The sequence below is a fragment of the Drosophila santomea genome, chromosome 3R (assembly GCF_016746245.2).
Source record: "Drosophila santomea strain STO CAGO 1482 chromosome 3R, Prin_Dsan_1.1, whole genome shotgun sequence".
In the NCBI taxonomy this organism is placed as follows: domain Eukaryota; kingdom Metazoa; phylum Arthropoda; class Insecta; order Diptera; family Drosophilidae; genus Drosophila; species Drosophila santomea.
In genome coordinates, this window is record NC_053019.2 from 13,930,288 (window position 1) to 13,946,227 (window position 15,940).

The window sequence follows — 15,940 nt, forward strand, 5'->3', positions numbered from 1 at the left end:
ATAAGTTCAATCCCCAACATTTGGTTTTCATAATCTCAACTCATGTGCGGAGAGCTTGAGGGAAATGGAACCTAAGCACTTGTGACACGAAACAAATCGCAAAGGGGCCAACACTTTGATTTCGAAATATTCTTTTTGGCTCAAAAGATGCTCTGAGTAATTTGCGGAATGAGCACCGCATTGTCTATAATTAAACATTCCTCCAAAACGAAAGTGCCGAGAGAGAAAGTGATCTAGAGCTATGAAAATATCTGATCTGTTTAAAATCACAGTTCACCAACTGAATAAAATATTTTGTCGAAATGTTGAAAATAATTTCCCCTTCCCAAAACCCATTAATCTCTTCTTAGGTTTATGTCAAGTATCCGCCGGGTTGTACCAAAAATCCCGGCAGAGAGCGCCACCCGGCGAGAGGAAACCGAAATAAAAATGAAAATTCAAATTCAAATGGAAAACATAGAAAGAGCATTAGGCGAATGTGAAAAGCCACTCACTCACTCAACTGTGTGTGCTTTTGACAAAAATTCGTGCTACGAAAATATCAAAATCGAATAATTTTCGCGGTCACAAGGTAAATTCATGGTATATGCATGTTGAGTTACGAATTGGTTTTGGACCGGGAGAGATCGTCTCGTATACTCGTGTACGGCAAACCGAAATTTCCTTCCTTCAGACATTCAGACTAGATAGAAAATAGATGTGATAGGTGTTGGGAAAATTCGAGCTGCCCTGTTCAAAAAACGACACGCACACGACGTGCACAGACGACCAAAACGAAAAGACGACCACGACGGCCAGAAATAAGCAAATTATTTAGCTAACAATCGTCGAAAGGGACACTAAGGATTACCCAGCCGACGATTGTTGGTTAAATTTTGCTAACGGCAGCGCGAAACCTTTCTAAACAATAATCTAAGATATTAAATTCTAAATAAATATCCATCGATCTGCAAAGTGAATGAAATAACGAACAAGTGCAAAATTGGAAAGCCACTGAAATTGTGACAAATTTGTGCGAACCCAATTGAATACCTACTCAGCTACTTATATATTGCCATCAGATTTCCAAAAAAAAACACACATATATATATACTCTATATATACCCTATACTTTCTACAGCATTTGTCCATTGGCTCTCTGGCCTTAAATAATCGTTGGTTTTCCATATTCTTCACTCTTTTCATTTAGTGCATTTAAACGAGCGCATATATAGCGGATGCATATATATGCAGAATACGAGAAAAAGTGTTAATTCTAATTTTCCCTAATTATTCATAATTACGGAAAACTTGTAAGGAGGATTTATGACGTGGCTAAAGTGCTAACCACGCTGGAAACTCGAGGATAATTTGTTGTGTTGATTATTATGGGGCGGCTAACCATTTGGTTCCTCGTGGGACTAACGTTAATCGCCGTTTCCAATAATGGTGAGTACACCTCGAATGTTTTATTTACAGTGTATTACCCTTTTTCCTCCCCACGTTATATAAGGCAAAAGGGCAAGTTGGCACATTTCAAATATCTTGACAGTTTTTCACGCAGCCTGGGCAGGCATTATGCAATTTTAAGACAAAAAGCCAAGAAAAACAGAAGGAACGAGTCTGAAAAAAAATATGTATTAATATATACGTTTAAAAATATTTGCCTTAGTTTGTGCGTTCTCTATACATTCTCTATTCTCTATTTTTTTCGAGTCGGTATTGGTGTCTGCAAACGTCAGTGGACGACAATTTGAGCATTGGTATATTAGTATAGCCTCGTACACTTGACTTGGCCAACCAACTAGTGGCAGCACAGATACAGATACAGATAAACGTTTGCCGATTTTTCCTTTTTTTCTGGGGAGAACTGAGAAATTTGCGCCGCTTTGCCGCTTGGCCGCTCTTCGTTGTCATCGTTTGTAATATTTTTAAATTTAGATATTTTTAAGTTATTTTATTTGCGCTCAGCGAGTGCTTTCCATCTATCTATTTTCCCACCCTTGTGTGCAAAATGTCTCTGTATATTTTGTTTGGTTTGCTCAAGCTTGCAAAACAGCAAAGAAACGGCACAAATGCCGTGTACTATATATTGTGGGTTAGGATGGGCTCGATTGCAGCAACATAAACACAATATGCAAGGAGGCAGTCGGTTGGCAGGCGAAATTTGTATAAATAATTCTATCAATGCGGTTAGCAATGAAAAATACGAAATTACGAATTGCTCAAATAGCTTCCGCCCACATACGCCCTGAAATAAATCAAATGCACACTGAAAACTGATATGCAAACTCATTTAAATCGCAATTAATTGGGCTCAGGTTGTTGGCAGATATATGTACGAACATCCGCTGAGCTCTAGCAGACACTTGTCCCAACTGTCTGAATATTCGAAAGTAATTAGCCAAGCGACCTCACCATCATCTCAGTCCACCAATCACTCAAAACGCGACCTTCCATTACCAAACAGCAAATGCTGAGGATGTGGAATAGAATGTTCCATTGCAAATGGTTCGCCCCCGCATCCGGATTTTTCAGAGCAGTAAGGTGGCCAAGAGAAACAAAAACTGAAGAAGTAAGGCCAAAGTGGGCGAGCAGCCAACTGAATGGTATAGAAATTTACTCATCCACAAGCTGGCGAAATGTGTTTGAGTTTTCATCTTTTAAAAATAAAATTCATAAATCCGCCACATATATTCCGGAGTGTGTATGTTTGCACTCGACGAGTACCATAAATAATGTCAAGTTTGGGCACATAGAATGACCTCGTTGGTGGCGCTGACATCAAACCGCGAAAGTGCGACCATTGTTCTTGGCCGGCGAGTTGAAAATAACTTGGACTTCTATAATTTTGGGCTATATGTTTCGATATACTCGTATTACAAATTGACCTGTCATGTTCTCCTCCATGGTTTTCAGTTGGGTTTGTCAATGCCGATGTCGGACCAAGCGAATCAGAATGTCGACCCTACATTGAAAAGGCTATTCATGAATTGAAAACAGGTAAGGGCTCTCCTAAGTATATTAAGGATTTTATACGACAACCTATCTGCTATCTTAAGAAATATTAATATGATTTTTGAAATTGCTCTTTAATTAAATGATTCATCCTAATTTTAATAGGATTTAAAAATAAAACTCAGCCATCAGCATACATTCATGATAATAAATTTTATTAATTGACCAATTTAAATGTACCTTCAAATCAAATTCATGTCGTTTCGAAATGAAATGAAAATCCTTTTAGCCATTTAATTTCGTCTTTATTTATCGGAGTGCTCACACGATTTCAGATGGTGTCAGGGATGGATCTGGAGAACTGCAATCCGATCAGCCACGTGGGGACGACGACGATGACGACGATGATGGTGGGCATTCTACGGTTGATGAGAAAGAGACGATTGAAATTGAAACTGTCGAATTGGATTCCACAGAGGACGCGAAAAGTGCCAACGATTTGGATGGAGATGGAATACCCGATGACGAGGACGATGATATCGATGGGGACGGCATTCCAAACGAAAAGGACGATGATATCGATGGAGATGGCATACCGAACGACGAGGATGATGACATTGATGGCGATGGCATCCCGAATGAAGATGACGACGATATTGATGGCGATGGTGTGCCCAACTCCAAGGACGAGGACATCGATGGGGATGGTGTGCCCAACTCCAAAGACGAAGACATCGATGGCGATGGCAAGGCGAATCACGGTGAGCAAGCTGGTACTCCTGATTAAACTATAATCCGCTTACTTACGATTTTATCCCACAGAGGATGATGATCTAGATGGTGATGGCACTCCAAATCATGGTAGGACTATGAATTATATTTAATCCCTTATAAGCTTGAATTACGTGCTGTGTATATTTAGCTTTTAGTTTTATTTGTTTTTGATATAATTCTTTGTTTATTTGCTTAAACTATCAACATTTATGATTTCAGGTAGTAGCAACATCGCGCTTTGGTCCTTTTTGATTTCAGCAGTTTAGCTTGCTTACTTATGGACGAAATTTTGTTTTTATTCAGTTTCTCATTACTTTTTTAAACATTTCAGAGGACGAAGATCTCGACGGGGACGGTGTGCCCAACGAGGAAGATGATGACCTCGATGGTGATGGAAAAATAAATCACGGTAAGTTAACAGACATTTTATTAAAAGCAATATATTAATTATACATCTTAATGTACAGAGGATGAAGACCTCGATGGTGATGGAGTGAAAAATGACGAAGACGAGGATCTGGATGGAGATGGCAAAGTGAATCACGGTAAGATTATTAATGCATAATGCTCATTAGGAATATTTGTTAATATTTTATATGGACTTGTTTGCTTTCAGAGGACGAAGATATTGATGGAGATGGCGTGAAGAACGAAAAGGATGACGACTTGGATGGCGATGGTACCAACAATTCTCGTACGTATATCTTGTCTAAGGATTAATTTAAAATTCTTTAATAATGTTAATGTGTTCCGTTTTCAGAGGATGAAGACCTTGATGGTGATGGTGTTCCAAATGAAAAGGACGACGATCTGGATGGAGATGGAATCCTGAACGAGCACGACGGTGATATTGATGGCGATGGCGTTCCTAATGAGCACGACCACAAGGATAGCGGTGAGAACGCCGATGATGATGTCGACGACGATGATGAGGATGACAAGGAGGCGGTCAAAAAGCGAAGCAAACGTGAAGTCGATGCTGCTCCCGTTCTGGACATTGAGGCTCCACCAAGTCCCGCCGAAGAATTCCCCGTAGAGGAGGAAACCGTCAAGGAGGAATCTGTCGAAGAGGAAGCCGAGGTCGAGGCTGTGAAAGAGGAGGAGCCCGAGCAGGAAGCTGTTCAGGAACCGGAACCGGAACCGGAGCCGGAAGTGGAAGTGGAAGCAGTCGAACCCGAACCAGTCCAGCAGGAGGAAGAGAAGGCCGAGTCTGTGGAAGTGAAGGAGGAGGTCAAGCCAGCACCAGTTGAGGAGGCTGAGGAGGAAGCTGTGCAGCAGGAAGCCGCTCCCAAAGAACCCGAAGCTGTCCAGGAAGATGTCGCGGAGTCAAAGGAAGCTCAGGATGACGCCCCACAAGTCGATGCCGCACAAGAAGCCGCTGATGATGACGATGATGATGATGACACCAAGCCAGAGGATGAGCTTCTTTGGGTAAATCTCTATAAATCTGTATATAGATTTATAATAACGGATAATTCATTTTCAGGAAGGACACATTCCCGAGAACCGCCGCAGTCGTCAGCACATCACCGAACTGCTGCAGCTGGATGAGGAGTTCAATGCCCGCGAGAAGGCTACCGACAATGTGGCCGAGATCATCCTGCGGGACATTAAGCGCATCTACGAGAACGCCGTCAAGCCCCTGGAGACCCTGTACAAGTACCGCGACCTGAGCAATCGCCACTTCAGCGATCCCGAGATCTTCTCCAAGCCCCTGATTCTGTTCATGGGTCCCTGGTCCGGCGGCAAGTCGTCCATCCTTAACTATCTTACTGACAACGAGTACACGCCGAACTCTTTGAGAACCGGTAGGTAGCAATTACAAATAGTACATTGATGTAAATGCCATTATTAATTGAAAAACATGTAAAAAGAATAGATTTTTTGATAAAAACTTGACTCTTCAAGTTCATTTTCATAAATAGCTATTATTTTATATTCATTTCAAATCTCATTTTCTTAAAATATGCCTCTCTTGCCGCTGAATTTGTATCCTTCCTCAAATATGTACAGTAATTTTTCTTTCAAGTTTTATATTTCGATGGTAGCTCAAAAATATTTTAAGAAAATCCGTTTAGAAATCCCATTTGCAATTTATTTACAACAGTTTCTATTTGGAATGTGCGGCTGCAAGTTATTTGTAAACAAATTTCCCTCTACAAAAGGCAAAATAAGCTATTAAACATTTGGATCTATATTGTTGATCCGCAACAGGTGCTGAACCCTCGCCGGCCTACTTCAACATTCTGATGTGGGGCAATGAGACGGAGGTTCTGGACGGAACCCAACTGGCGGCGGACTACACCTTTGCCGGCCTCCAGAAGTTCGGTCAGGGATTGGAGGAGCGCCTGCGAGGTCTGAAGATGAAGAGCAAGATCCTCGAGAAGGTAGGCCATACATAAATATACATCTCTGTGAGGGCAGATCAGGGAGAGATGCTTTTGGGCGCCGCCAAGCATTAACTTGTCGCCCAGGGCAGCTGCCCGTCGATTGGGAAACTGCAAACAGCTGGCCACCTGCCAAACGGAATTTATAGCTTTTAGCACACAGGCTGTGGGCATTAATTTCGTTATTAATAAATTGATGCGGAACAGGGCAGAGAGTACACAGATACACAGATAGCAAAGCTAAAAAGGCTGAGAATTACTATATTTAAGCACTTGGCGATGCATTTTTCAGGTCAACATCGTCGAGATACCCGGCATTCTAGAGGTGCGCAAGCAAGTGTCCCGCGTCTTCCCCTTCAACGACGCCTGCCAGTGGTTCATCGATCGGGCGGACATCATCTTTCTGGTCTACGACCCGGCCAAGTTGGATGTGGGCCCCGAGACGGAGGCCATTCTCGACCAGCTGAAGGGGCGCGAGTACCAGACGCGCATCATCCTCAACAAGGCGGACACCGTCAAGCCGGAGGAGCTGTTGCGCGTCCAGGGCGCCCTCATCTGGAACATCTCGCCCCTGATGTCCTCCGCCCAGCCCCCGCTGATGTACACCACCTCGCTGTGGACCCACCCCTACCAGGATGGCGCTCCCGCCCGCCTGCTGCTCGCCCAGGAGCGCGCCTTCCTGCGCGACCTTCGCACAGCCATCGATAAGCGCATCGAGCACAAGATCGCCAGCGCCCGTCGTTTTGCGGTGAGTACTCAGGCGTATGCGTGATATTTACGTTTACTTCGTTGAGAAAGAGTGAAAAATGGGAATATTTATACGAGCCTTCAAAGAATCGTTCATTATATAGTACATATTAACGTACGTAGTCAATGCTATCTTATAAAATCATTTTATAATCTTATGAAAAGTCTTCTAAGTAGATTTAATGGAAAAAGTTTAATTTCATTTCTATATATCTACCTATTCGGCAGTTAATAATATAATGTTTGTAATAACTTATGAGTACAGCACTTGAATGAGTCCTACCATTTGCATCCACAGGTGCGCGTGCGCAACCACGCCAAGATGGTGGACTGCTACCTAAACACGTTCAACAACCACAAGACGCTGTTTGGCAACAAGAAGCGCATCGCCGATGACATCATCGATCATCCGCAGAACTACCACATCTACGAGGGACTCTCCACGCTGACAAACATCTCGCGCTACGATCTTCCGGATCCGGAAGTCTACCGCGACTTCTTCCGCCTGAATCCGCTGTACGAGTTCAAGAAGCTGAGGGACACGTGCACCTACTTCCGCGGCTGTCCGATCACCAAACTGGACCTGGCCATTGCCTACGAACTTCCCGAGTTGGCCGGCAAGTACAAGAAGATGTCCGAGGCTGCGTTGGCCGCCATTGAGGCACAGCAGCAGGACGGATCCCAAAACCAGGCCGATCCTAAGAGGACGAGTTGAGGTGTTGGCTCCTCCCAGAGGGGAAAACCTGCCATTTAGTTTGTTTTAGTGAGAGATAGAGAGAGCATGTGACATCGGCACCGGAAACCGTCTATAGGGAATTAATATCGAGAAGGGAGAAATGTTATAGAACCCCCAGAAATCGGTAGAGAACAACAGCGCAAGACAAAAAACAAGGACATTGTTTGAGGAGAGAGAGGTATAGCTTAGCTAAAGAGAGAGAAAGCCGGAGAAAGTGTGAGAGAGAGAGGGCAAAATGAAGGAGAGGGAGGCAAGAGCGTCTTGAAAAAAAGGAACTTTTGCTTTAAAGAACTTTCAATTTCAACCGCCCTGCAGGAGATCTTTATTTTCATTTAATTTACTACAACTTAACCGAACTGAGAGCTTTATGAGAGGGAATCAAATTCAATAAAGAGAGCAAAACACACACACACACACTAAATACTATTATATTTATCCAAGTTGAGAGGGAACATAGAGTCTTTTCTAGGCGAGTAGATCAGCACTTATCCCAAAACTGAGAGCAATAACTAGTAGACGAACCATCGACGACTTCTAACCCACACACATAACTCACGAAATTCAAACCCTTATTGGCAAACAGCATTTTATAATTCCCAAGTGCCCGGTTTTATTTTTTTATCTTTTCTTTCCTCGAATAGTAGTGGACAACAGCGCAGAGTTTTGATTTTGAGATCTGATATTTGAGTTTTGAGCAAATGGAATTTCGTAACGTTTTAATTTCTTTGGTTTCTTGTTTCTGTCCCTGGCGATTTTCGTAGCTTATAAGACTTTTTTGATAAAAGCAAACAGTGAAGACGATAATAAAAAATTTAACATATTCAAATAGAACAAATAAATTGTTGACGAGCGAGAGCAGCTCCTATACATAAAATACAAATAACCAATTTTACACACTGAAAGTCTATGTAAAAAATGAACTGTGAGAGCGGGTGAAATACACAAATAAATAAAAACAACAGAAAACCCCAAGCAATCAATGGTTTTATTATTCCAAATCAGGATCTTTATTCTTAATATGAATTTTTTAAATGCAAGCTTATTGTATCACTAAAAAAGGACCATTTTGGTTTACTTTATAATACAATTATGATAAATCATTTGGAGATCATCTCCACAGAAAAAGTAAATTTGTTTATGAACTACCGTTATCAAAGTGTACTTTTCAAAGATTTTAACATTTGGTATTTCCGTTAGTATTTTTGGCTTAAAGCTGGCCTCTGTTATGATCGCAGGGTGACCATATGAAAAAGAAATTATTCTGCTAAAACATATGTTAAAATTACCTAACAAAATTTTGACAACACACGCGAATCAGGAAAGTGGAAAGGCAATAAACCCGACCGGAATCAGTAGAAAATGCATACGGATCTTGCCTCCCATCTGCACACGCCCGCTTGCAACAAGTTGATCGAGGAACTCCAGGCCTGCCACGAAAATGTAAGTAACCAGGAAGTTATACGTCGAGAATGGCTACTGAACGAGGTATCACGCTTTCAGAACGCCTTCGCAAAATTTGTGGGCGTGTGCAACTCCATTGACGATAAGGTGGTCAAGTGCCTAAAAGGCGAGAGAATCGCCCGATCCGCCGCGAATCGCGCCAAAGCCCGCGAAAGTCAGGCGAAGTACAAGGAAAAGTTGCTCCAGCAGGAAGGAAACTAAAGGAAAGAAATCAACCAATATGCCAGTACAACCAGAGGATCCGCTAGAACCGTTCTACTTCGAGCAAGAAGAGCAGGAGATCTGTGGGAAGCTCGTAACTCCCATAACCGATGGTTTCCAGGAGGATTACCCCAGCGTTGTGGATCGCTTTTTCACCAGATATTACTACTTCAAGGGAGATGTTCCCTACCAAGTGCTCTACCACTCCAATCGCATTTGCCTGATCTGCCTGGCTCCCGAACACCCTGCGCTAGGTCAGGGCATCTCATCGGTCAACTTCGATATAGGGAACGTAGACCGCAGCCAGAATGTGGTCAAGGGCAAGGGCAAAAAGGGCGGAATGATCCTACAGGCAGAGTCCACCCTCGCACTGGTCACCACGGCAAATGGAGAGTCTTACAAGGTGCCCAGCTGTATTCGGGGCAAGCTGGTGGAGGTAAACACCGCCCTAGTGGAGGAGCCAAAGCTTCTGGAGCAACTGCCTGAGGGAGCCGGCTACTTTGCCATTCTTCTGCCCAAAATCGAAAACTGCGATGCCATCAAGGCGAGTCTTTTAACACAGGAGCAGTATGAGGAGCGTCTTAAAACCAAGAAGGAAGGTCTACCTCAAATTGAGTCCACCGATGACAACAGTCAAAACGAGAAAAAAGAAAATGAGATGGAGACGTGATTTGACTCTTGTTTCGCTGTTGTTTTGTCATAGCCTATGTATTTTAATTAAAGATTCATATATTACATTGAGTATGCATAAAAAGATAACATTTTCCCATTCTTTGACATTAAACCCAGATCATATTTTCTGGAACTTGTGCATTTTTTATTGCTTTACTATTATTTAAGGTAACAATGTAATCATACTTAGCTGTACAGTTTATTTTAAAGCAGTCTGTTAGCCGTTGTTTGTTTACAGAACTCTGTTAGACTTAACAGCCCAGTGCGTTATAGTTGGCAACGCAAAGCAACACGTGTGGACGATAAACAGCTGTTAAAGCCGCATTATATTTTTATTGGAAGCGAAACAAACTCAAATTCGCTTACTAAATCATAAACATGTCTGCTAGTAAGCAAAAAAAACTTAATACCATGGAAGTGGACCCCAACGAGGACGACTCCAGTTCTAGCGAGGATGATGACGACGACGAACCGCATCCAGACGCCTATAGAGGAAACGAGGTGAACCGAGTGCCTCCAATTCATTAAACGTAAATGTATTTTAAAGTTAATACCCTATTAGGAGGTTGAAATCGACTTTGAGGGACGGGCTCCAGTGGATCCCGATGCCCAGGGAATCTCCCAACTGCTGCAGCGACTATTCCTTCGTGCCCACATAAATTGCAACCAAATGGCGGATCTGATCATAGGTGAGCATTCCACTGTTAATCTTGGTAACAGTACAACTTCATTTGATTCCAGCCCAAAATTTCATAGGCAGTGTGATCTGCCAGTGCGACGACGAGGAAGCCGAGAGCGAAACGGACGACGACAACATGGTCGAGGATGGAACTGTCTTTGGAATTACTTCTGTGCTGAACCTCACCGCCAAGAAGGATCAGCCCAGCATCGCCCAGTTGAGAACCTACATATTGGATCGCGCCAAGACGCACGCTTCTCAGGAAGTTCAGCAGCAGCTGAGGGAGATTCTGGACAGCGAGCAGCGCCATGTGGGATTCCTGATCAACGAGCGATTCATAAACATCCCAGCTCAAATCTCCGTGCCACTGCTTCAGAGTCTGCAGCAGGAAATCGAAGCGGCCAAGGCCAAGAAAATGAAGTTCGACTTTGGCACTCTGCTCCTCCTGGTTAAGTTCTATAGGAAAGAGGCGAAGAAGGGAAAACCAGCAGAGGACAACTACACCAACGCTGAGGATGAGTTGCTTTCGGATCGGGCGAAGTTCTCATTCGAGTACTCCGTGGCCTCTGAAACCGATTCGGGTATGTCTGGCGATTGGCTGGAAGGCGATGCCGTGATGACGCCCTACAGGAAACTCCTGGTCCTGGAGGCCAAGAAACTTCCGCAGCTTATTGACGATATACAACGCTTTATTAATGGTGAATAAATATGTTTCATTTAAAAGATACAGCTGTGTTATATGTTTAAAATGTGCTATTTGGGGACAATGTAGGTTTGTGCTGTTGGGCCTATTAAAAAAATATAACTCTCCGACAAGTACGCATAAAGTGTAAAGAAATAATATCAATAACACTTAACCACAGATAATCGGCTAGTTTTTTTAGTCCCATATAAAGCTTGTTGTTTCAACACAGGTATTAAAAGTTCGCACCAAAAGCTTTTCGGATCCTTTACGACGATTGGCAACGCGGGCAAACCACAAACAGCTGTCACCTGGCCGGCATTTGAAAGCTCCGCACATGCCGGCTGGTCTACTGTGAAAAAACCTGGCTGCCATTCCTTTGTTTTTGCCAGTGGTTAGTTTTGGCCCAGAAACTGCATCCACCGTGGACGTGACTGGCAAGAGGAACCCACAATAACAATTCCGAAGACCGAGCGACGTGAGTAGACTTTGCCTTTATTGTTGACAAGTTATATCCGAGTTCTAGAATTACGTAGCGAGCATACTGGCGATTATTCATCGGTCGTGCGATTTGTTTTCATTCGAAAAAGCAAGTAGCAATTAAAAAAAAAAACAAAAGCGCGGCTCGCTAGTCAAATGTATAAAAAGCTTGGCCACCCAGCCAGAACACTGCAAAACGCCGCTGAGAGCTATCAGAATCGCTCCTTATCGCCAGCTTTCCGTTCCAGATCCCGCTCCCAAGTTTCCAGTTTCCAGCTGCAGCGCTTTGTTCCCATCAGTGGAGGAGATTCAGTGACGCCCCACTTGCCGATCGACCAAGTCGCGTGAGCTGCCTTCGAAAAAGTACTCATCATGGGTATCGAAAAGTGAGTATTACCAACTGCTATAAGAGGGTGTGTTTTAAGTTGCTCAGTTATCTGGCCACGCTTAGCGACCGATTGGAAAAGCTCTTAGAGATTCGCCATCTTTTACAGTGAGGGTTAGTTGCCTAGCACCTATTGATTGTCATCAAATGTACCTTTCCATAATTCCAAAACGAAAATAGAACCTTTTTTGCATTCCACATCTCACCGGTTATCAATTTTAATTAGCTGCCTGCAAAGAATCGTTGTCGTAAAAATTCCATTCTTTATCTTTTCCCACCATGAAAACAATGTTTTGTGAAATAATGTATTGAAGTGAAAAGGGGAGGACACAATTCGCTTTCTTGCTTCATCATTAATATCCTGATAATCTAGTTCGTGCTACTTCTAGAAACATACATAAATCAACTCATGTTGTTTGATATGGGGCGCTTCAGAAGATAACGCAATTAAATGGCCAACACCATAAGATTATTTCCCAAAATATTGTAGACCCAGTTACCTAAGGATTGGTCTCTAGTAGAACCACTTCAATGAGATTACAAATATTCTAAATAAGTACTTTAACACCAAATGTTGTAGTGATAAGTCTGCTGGTACACTTGTTTCCAAATTGGAAATCGGTTTGTGATTATGATCATTCCAAAAGCTTATCGCGATTCTTTATAGCACTTTGAGTTAAGATTACCTCAGCGCCAGGAATGAGGGTAAAAGAAAGGGGAGCACAGCAAGACATGGGCATGGTTGCTCTTCATACAGTGGGGACATTTTCTTTTGCAATAATAAATTAGAATACAAAAGCAGAAGGCTGTTATGCAATATAAGCGATTGCATCAGTTAATAAAACCAGTGTGACGTGATAAAATTCATTTCAATTAAAACGCCATTGCATGTTTTGTTGACACCCAGAAATGTTTCTAAATGAATAACAATAGCCATTTCGTTGCGCACTTTAACTCTACGTGTGCCCCTCCAGAATTCTACCATGCACCCTCCGGCTGAACAAGCTGATGAGTCTGGCCGGCAACGACTGCCTGTGCATCATTGACCGCGATGCGGTTCCCAATGAACTGAAGGCCATCTTCGAGGAGCACCGCAAGTTCGACAAGTCCTTTGACAGCAGCATATCCTGCTTCAAGGCACCCAACGTGGACCAACCTGTGGTCTACGCTCCCGTCCCCGAGCTCACCGACTACGACGATGTGAGGAGCTACCAGGAGGCGGCCAAGCGGTCCATGGAGAAGGTTCTTAAGGTGGGTTTCTAAAATGTTAAACAGTTTCAGGTGTAATTATATACATTTCATGTGTTTCTTTACCAGGCTGGATTCCAAACCCCTTTGCTGTTTGTGCCCAAGGTGAAGCGCTTCCCCGAGGCCGAGCTCTGCACCGTTCTGGGAGCTCTGGAGCAGCTTTATGTGGTAAGATAATAGATAATACACTTTATGTTTACTTTTATTTAAAATGCTATGCCTAAATACCTTTATCAGCCCATTCAATTGCGGGAGGCAGGAACTTTAAAGGACCCCCGTGTGACCACGCTGAGTGTCCAGATCGATGATCCAAAGGCGGAGGCTATTTTCCAAGAAGCTCTCGTTCTGGAGGCCGGTCGTTTTGTAGCCCGCGACATCGGAGTTGGAGACCCAGAGCGCATGACGCCCATCCAGGTGGAGAAGTACATCAAGCCGTTGTTCGAGAAGCTGAACGTGAATGTGATCAGTGACTCCAAAGTTCTGGAAAAGGAGTATCCCCTCTTTGCTGCCGTGAACAGGGCTGCAGATGCCGTGGAGCGTCACCGCGGTCGCATTATTTTCCTGGAGTACAAGCCCCCCAAGCCGGCGAGGAAAACCCTGATGCTGGTCGGCAAGGGTGTGACCTATGACACTGGTGGTGCTGACATCAAGGCCGGAGGTGTGATGGCCGGTATGTCACGCGACAAGTGTGGAGCGGCTGCTGCCGCGGGATTCATGCAGGTGGTCAGTCAACTGCAGCCGGATGATATCCATGTCGTGGCTGCCCTGTGCATGGTGCGCAACTCCGTGGGCGAGGAGTGCTATGTGGCCGATGAGGTTATTACCTCGCGAGCTGGTCTTCATGTGAGGATTGGCAACACAGATGCTGAGGGTCGCATGTGCATGACCGATGCTCTCTGCCGCATGAAGGAGTTGGTCGTGGAGCAGAATCTCCCGGATCCGCATCTTTTCACCATTGCCACTTTGACTGGTCACGCCTTCATCTCGGCCGGTGAGGGTCAGTCGATTGCCATTGATAACAGCGTGGCCCACCGTGAGGATCACGCCCGAAGACTGCAGGCTGCTGGGCAGGCCTTCGGAGAGCCCTTTGAGGTATCCATTCTCCGTCCCAGTGACTTTTCCTTTAACGCTGGAAAGGTGATTGGCGAGGATCTGGTGCAGGCCAATAATGCGCCGTCGGTAAGGACTCCTCGCGGTCACCAGGTGCCCGCCGCCTTTATGATTAAGGCTTCTGGACTGGACAAACATGGCTTGGACTCCAAGCTGCCGATCAAGTACACCCATATTGATATCGCCGGCAGTGCCGGTGAGCACCCAGCGATGCCCACAGCTGCCCCTCTTGTTTCCCTGGTGAAGACCCATCTGCAGAAGTAAATCCTCTTCAGCTTATATATTATATAGGAGGACGTGTACGCGATCACCACAAACAGTACTTATACACCAACGTGCATAGCTAACCAACAATATTATCTTACTGTCCACTAACTGCATCACTGTTTTTTTAATAAAGGCCAAACCGAGTTCATATTGTATTCATAAAGGTATGTTACTAATTTGGTAAACATTTACAAATAAAGTTGAAAATCTTAAAAGGTTATTTTTATTTACGTAATTTACGTGTGTTTGATTTTATACAGGCCAAGAATAATTAAATAATATACATTTTATTGCATATATAGATGAAAAGCTATAATTTCTATAAAAGAGGACCAACAAAATGAAAATAGAAATACACACTCATTATATAGAAACACCCCCAGCATATTTGTTAGGAATACAAACAAACGCGCGTGGGTATTGCGGCTTTTTTATTTATTTTTTATTATTACTGCATTTCCCAGCTGCATTGTTTGCATAATTGGCGGGTGCCCTGCATTTCGAGCTCTTGTTGGCCATCTTCGGTACGGCTCGTACTCCTTCTCTTCCCCTTCCGCAGCCTTTTCTCTTCAGCTTTGCAGCGCCTTCTTTTTTTTTAGCTTTGCCCACAGCCTAGAACCCGTTAGTCGCTTCTTGGCCATGCTCTTCGCTTTGGGCCTCGTTCCGGGGAGCTTGGCCCAGCGACTTGGCGTGGATTGGCTTGGCGGGGGATGGGGATGTGAATGTGAATGTGAATGTGGATGTGGATGGGTATGGGGATGTGGATGGGGCCCGCTTGTCAGCTGTCGCATGTGTCTTGGTACCGTTATTGCCTGGCTTTGGAAACTCGGTCAAGAGTGTCTCATTCATGCTGTGATTGCATAATATACCGTTGGCTCCCGTTGGCCTTCTTCTGACTTCGGTCTCTTCCCGTTCTTGGCCGTTCTCCCGGACCAACTTGGTTTCAACTTCTTTCCCCTTCTCCAATGGGTGCGCTTCTGGGTAATTTATTGACAGTCACACTGGCCACTTTTGGTCATCTGGCCAAGTCGGAACACTTTGGCTCTGACCGGGCTAACGGTACTTATTATTGATGAATGCAAAAGTCTTTTTCGTTGACTTGTCTCCCATTTACGATCCGTTAGTGTGAATTTATTGCCAAGGCGGCACGAACCAACAAAAAGTATCAGCCCCA

The 15,940-nt window shown here is 44.0% G+C and overlaps 5 protein-coding genes across 10 annotated transcripts; all 5 read left to right on the forward strand.

Moving 5' to 3' along the window:
* The first annotated feature begins 587 nt into the window (after window positions 1-587).
* LOC120451144 (probable serine/threonine-protein kinase kinX) lies at window positions 588-8,557 on the forward strand. 4 transcript variants are annotated; one of them, XM_039634570.1, is made up of 14 exons: window positions 758-1,012; window positions 1,190-1,428; window positions 2,899-2,982; window positions 3,273-3,347; window positions 3,414-3,698; window positions 3,760-3,798; window positions 4,043-4,120; window positions 4,179-4,256; window positions 4,328-4,405; window positions 4,472-5,142; window positions 5,198-5,519; window positions 5,926-6,098; window positions 6,391-6,846; window positions 7,144-8,557. In XM_039634570.1, exons 2-14 carry the CDS (start codon window positions 1,368-1,370, stop codon window positions 7,558-7,560), a joined length of 2,817 nt encoding a protein of 938 aa, XP_039490504.1. In that variant the 5' UTR covers window positions 758-1,012; window positions 1,190-1,367; the 3' UTR covers window positions 7,561-8,557. The 4 variants fall into 4 exon arrangements, with proteins under 4 accessions (XP_039490502.1, XP_039490501.1, XP_039490503.1 ...); XM_039634568.1 differs by lacking the exon at window positions 758-1,012 and adding an exon at window positions 588-643 and having other exon boundaries at window positions 3,273-3,698; XM_039634567.1 differs by having other exon boundaries at window positions 756-1,012; window positions 3,273-3,698.
* A 293-nt stretch (window positions 8,558-8,850) lies between these two features.
* LOC120451512 (COX assembly mitochondrial protein 2 homolog) lies at window positions 8,851-9,243 on the forward strand. Its single transcript, XM_039635271.2, has 2 exons — window positions 8,851-9,021; window positions 9,082-9,243. The coding sequence occupies exons 1-2, from the start codon at window positions 8,941-8,943 to the stop codon at window positions 9,241-9,243; spliced, it is 243 nt and encodes an 80-aa protein (XP_039491205.1). The 5' UTR covers window positions 8,851-8,940.
* Window positions 9,244-9,262: 19 nt separating this feature from the next.
* On the forward strand, window positions 9,263-9,999 carry LOC120451511 (protein Abitram). The gene has a single exon (XM_039635270.2). The coding sequence runs from the start codon at window positions 9,263-9,265 to the stop codon at window positions 9,911-9,913; it is 651 nt and encodes a 216-aa protein (XP_039491204.1). The 3' UTR covers window positions 9,914-9,999.
* A 194-nt stretch (window positions 10,000-10,193) lies between these two features.
* LOC120451510 (protein BCCIP homolog) lies at window positions 10,194-11,319 on the forward strand. Of its 2 annotated transcripts, none has more exons than XM_039635269.1 (3): window positions 10,194-10,416; window positions 10,478-10,604; window positions 10,672-11,319. In XM_039635269.1, the coding sequence occupies exons 1-3, from the start codon at window positions 10,294-10,296 to the stop codon at window positions 11,298-11,300; spliced, it is 879 nt and encodes a 292-aa protein (XP_039491203.1). In that variant the 5' UTR covers window positions 10,194-10,293; the 3' UTR covers window positions 11,301-11,319. The 2 variants fall into 2 exon arrangements, with proteins under 2 accessions (XP_039491203.1, XP_039491202.1); XM_039635268.1 differs by having other exon boundaries at window positions 10,195-10,416; window positions 10,657-11,319.
* Window positions 11,320-11,597: 278 nt separating this feature from the next.
* On the forward strand, window positions 11,598-14,981 carry LOC120451509 (putative aminopeptidase W07G4.4). 2 transcript variants are annotated; one of them, XM_039635266.2, is made up of 5 exons: window positions 11,598-11,754; window positions 12,005-12,142; window positions 13,116-13,392; window positions 13,459-13,557; window positions 13,627-14,981. In XM_039635266.2, exons 2-5 carry the CDS (start codon window positions 12,129-12,131, stop codon window positions 14,761-14,763), a joined length of 1,527 nt encoding a protein of 508 aa, XP_039491200.1. In that variant the 5' UTR covers window positions 11,598-11,754; window positions 12,005-12,128; the 3' UTR covers window positions 14,764-14,981. The 2 variants fall into 2 exon arrangements, with proteins under 2 accessions (XP_039491200.1, XP_039491201.1); XM_039635267.2 differs by lacking the exon at window positions 11,598-11,754 and having other exon boundaries at window positions 11,929-12,142.
* Window positions 14,982-15,940: the final 959 nt, after the last annotated feature.

Coding starts and splice junctions, on each gene's coding strand:
- LOC120451144 (XM_039634568.1), top strand. CDS start 1,368: ATGGGGCGGCTAACCATTTGGTTCCTCGTGGGACTAACGTTAATCGCC. Junction 4,406..4,471: donor CGATGGTACCAACAATTCTC/GTACGTATATCT, acceptor TTCCGTTTTCAG/AGGATGAAGACCTTGATGGT. Junction 5,520..5,925: donor GCCGAACTCTTTGAGAACCG/GTAGGTAGCAAT, acceptor GATCCGCAACAG/GTGCTGAACCCTCGCCGGCC.
- LOC120451512 (XM_039635271.2), top strand. CDS start 8,941: ATGCATACGGATCTTGCCTCCCATCTGCACACGCCCGCTTGCAACAAG. Junction 9,022..9,081: donor TCCAGGCCTGCCACGAAAAT/GTAAGTAACCAG, acceptor TCACGCTTTCAG/AACGCCTTCGCAAAATTTGT.
- LOC120451511 (XM_039635270.2), top strand. CDS start 9,263: ATGCCAGTACAACCAGAGGATCCGCTAGAACCGTTCTACTTCGAGCAA.
- LOC120451510 (XM_039635268.1), top strand. CDS start 10,294: ATGTCTGCTAGTAAGCAAAAAAAACTTAATACCATGGAAGTGGACCCC. Junction 10,417..10,477: donor ACGCCTATAGAGGAAACGAG/GTGAACCGAGTG, acceptor ATACCCTATTAG/GAGGTTGAAATCGACTTTGA. Junction 10,605..10,656: donor AATGGCGGATCTGATCATAG/GTGAGCATTCCA, acceptor ATTTGATTCCAG/CCCAAAATTTCATAGGCAGT.
- LOC120451509 (XM_039635266.2), top strand. Junction 13,393..13,458: donor CCATGGAGAAGGTTCTTAAG/GTGGGTTTCTAA, acceptor TTTCTTTACCAG/GCTGGATTCCAAACCCCTTT. Junction 13,558..13,626: donor CTCTGGAGCAGCTTTATGTG/GTAAGATAATAG, acceptor TACCTTTATCAG/CCCATTCAATTGCGGGAGGC.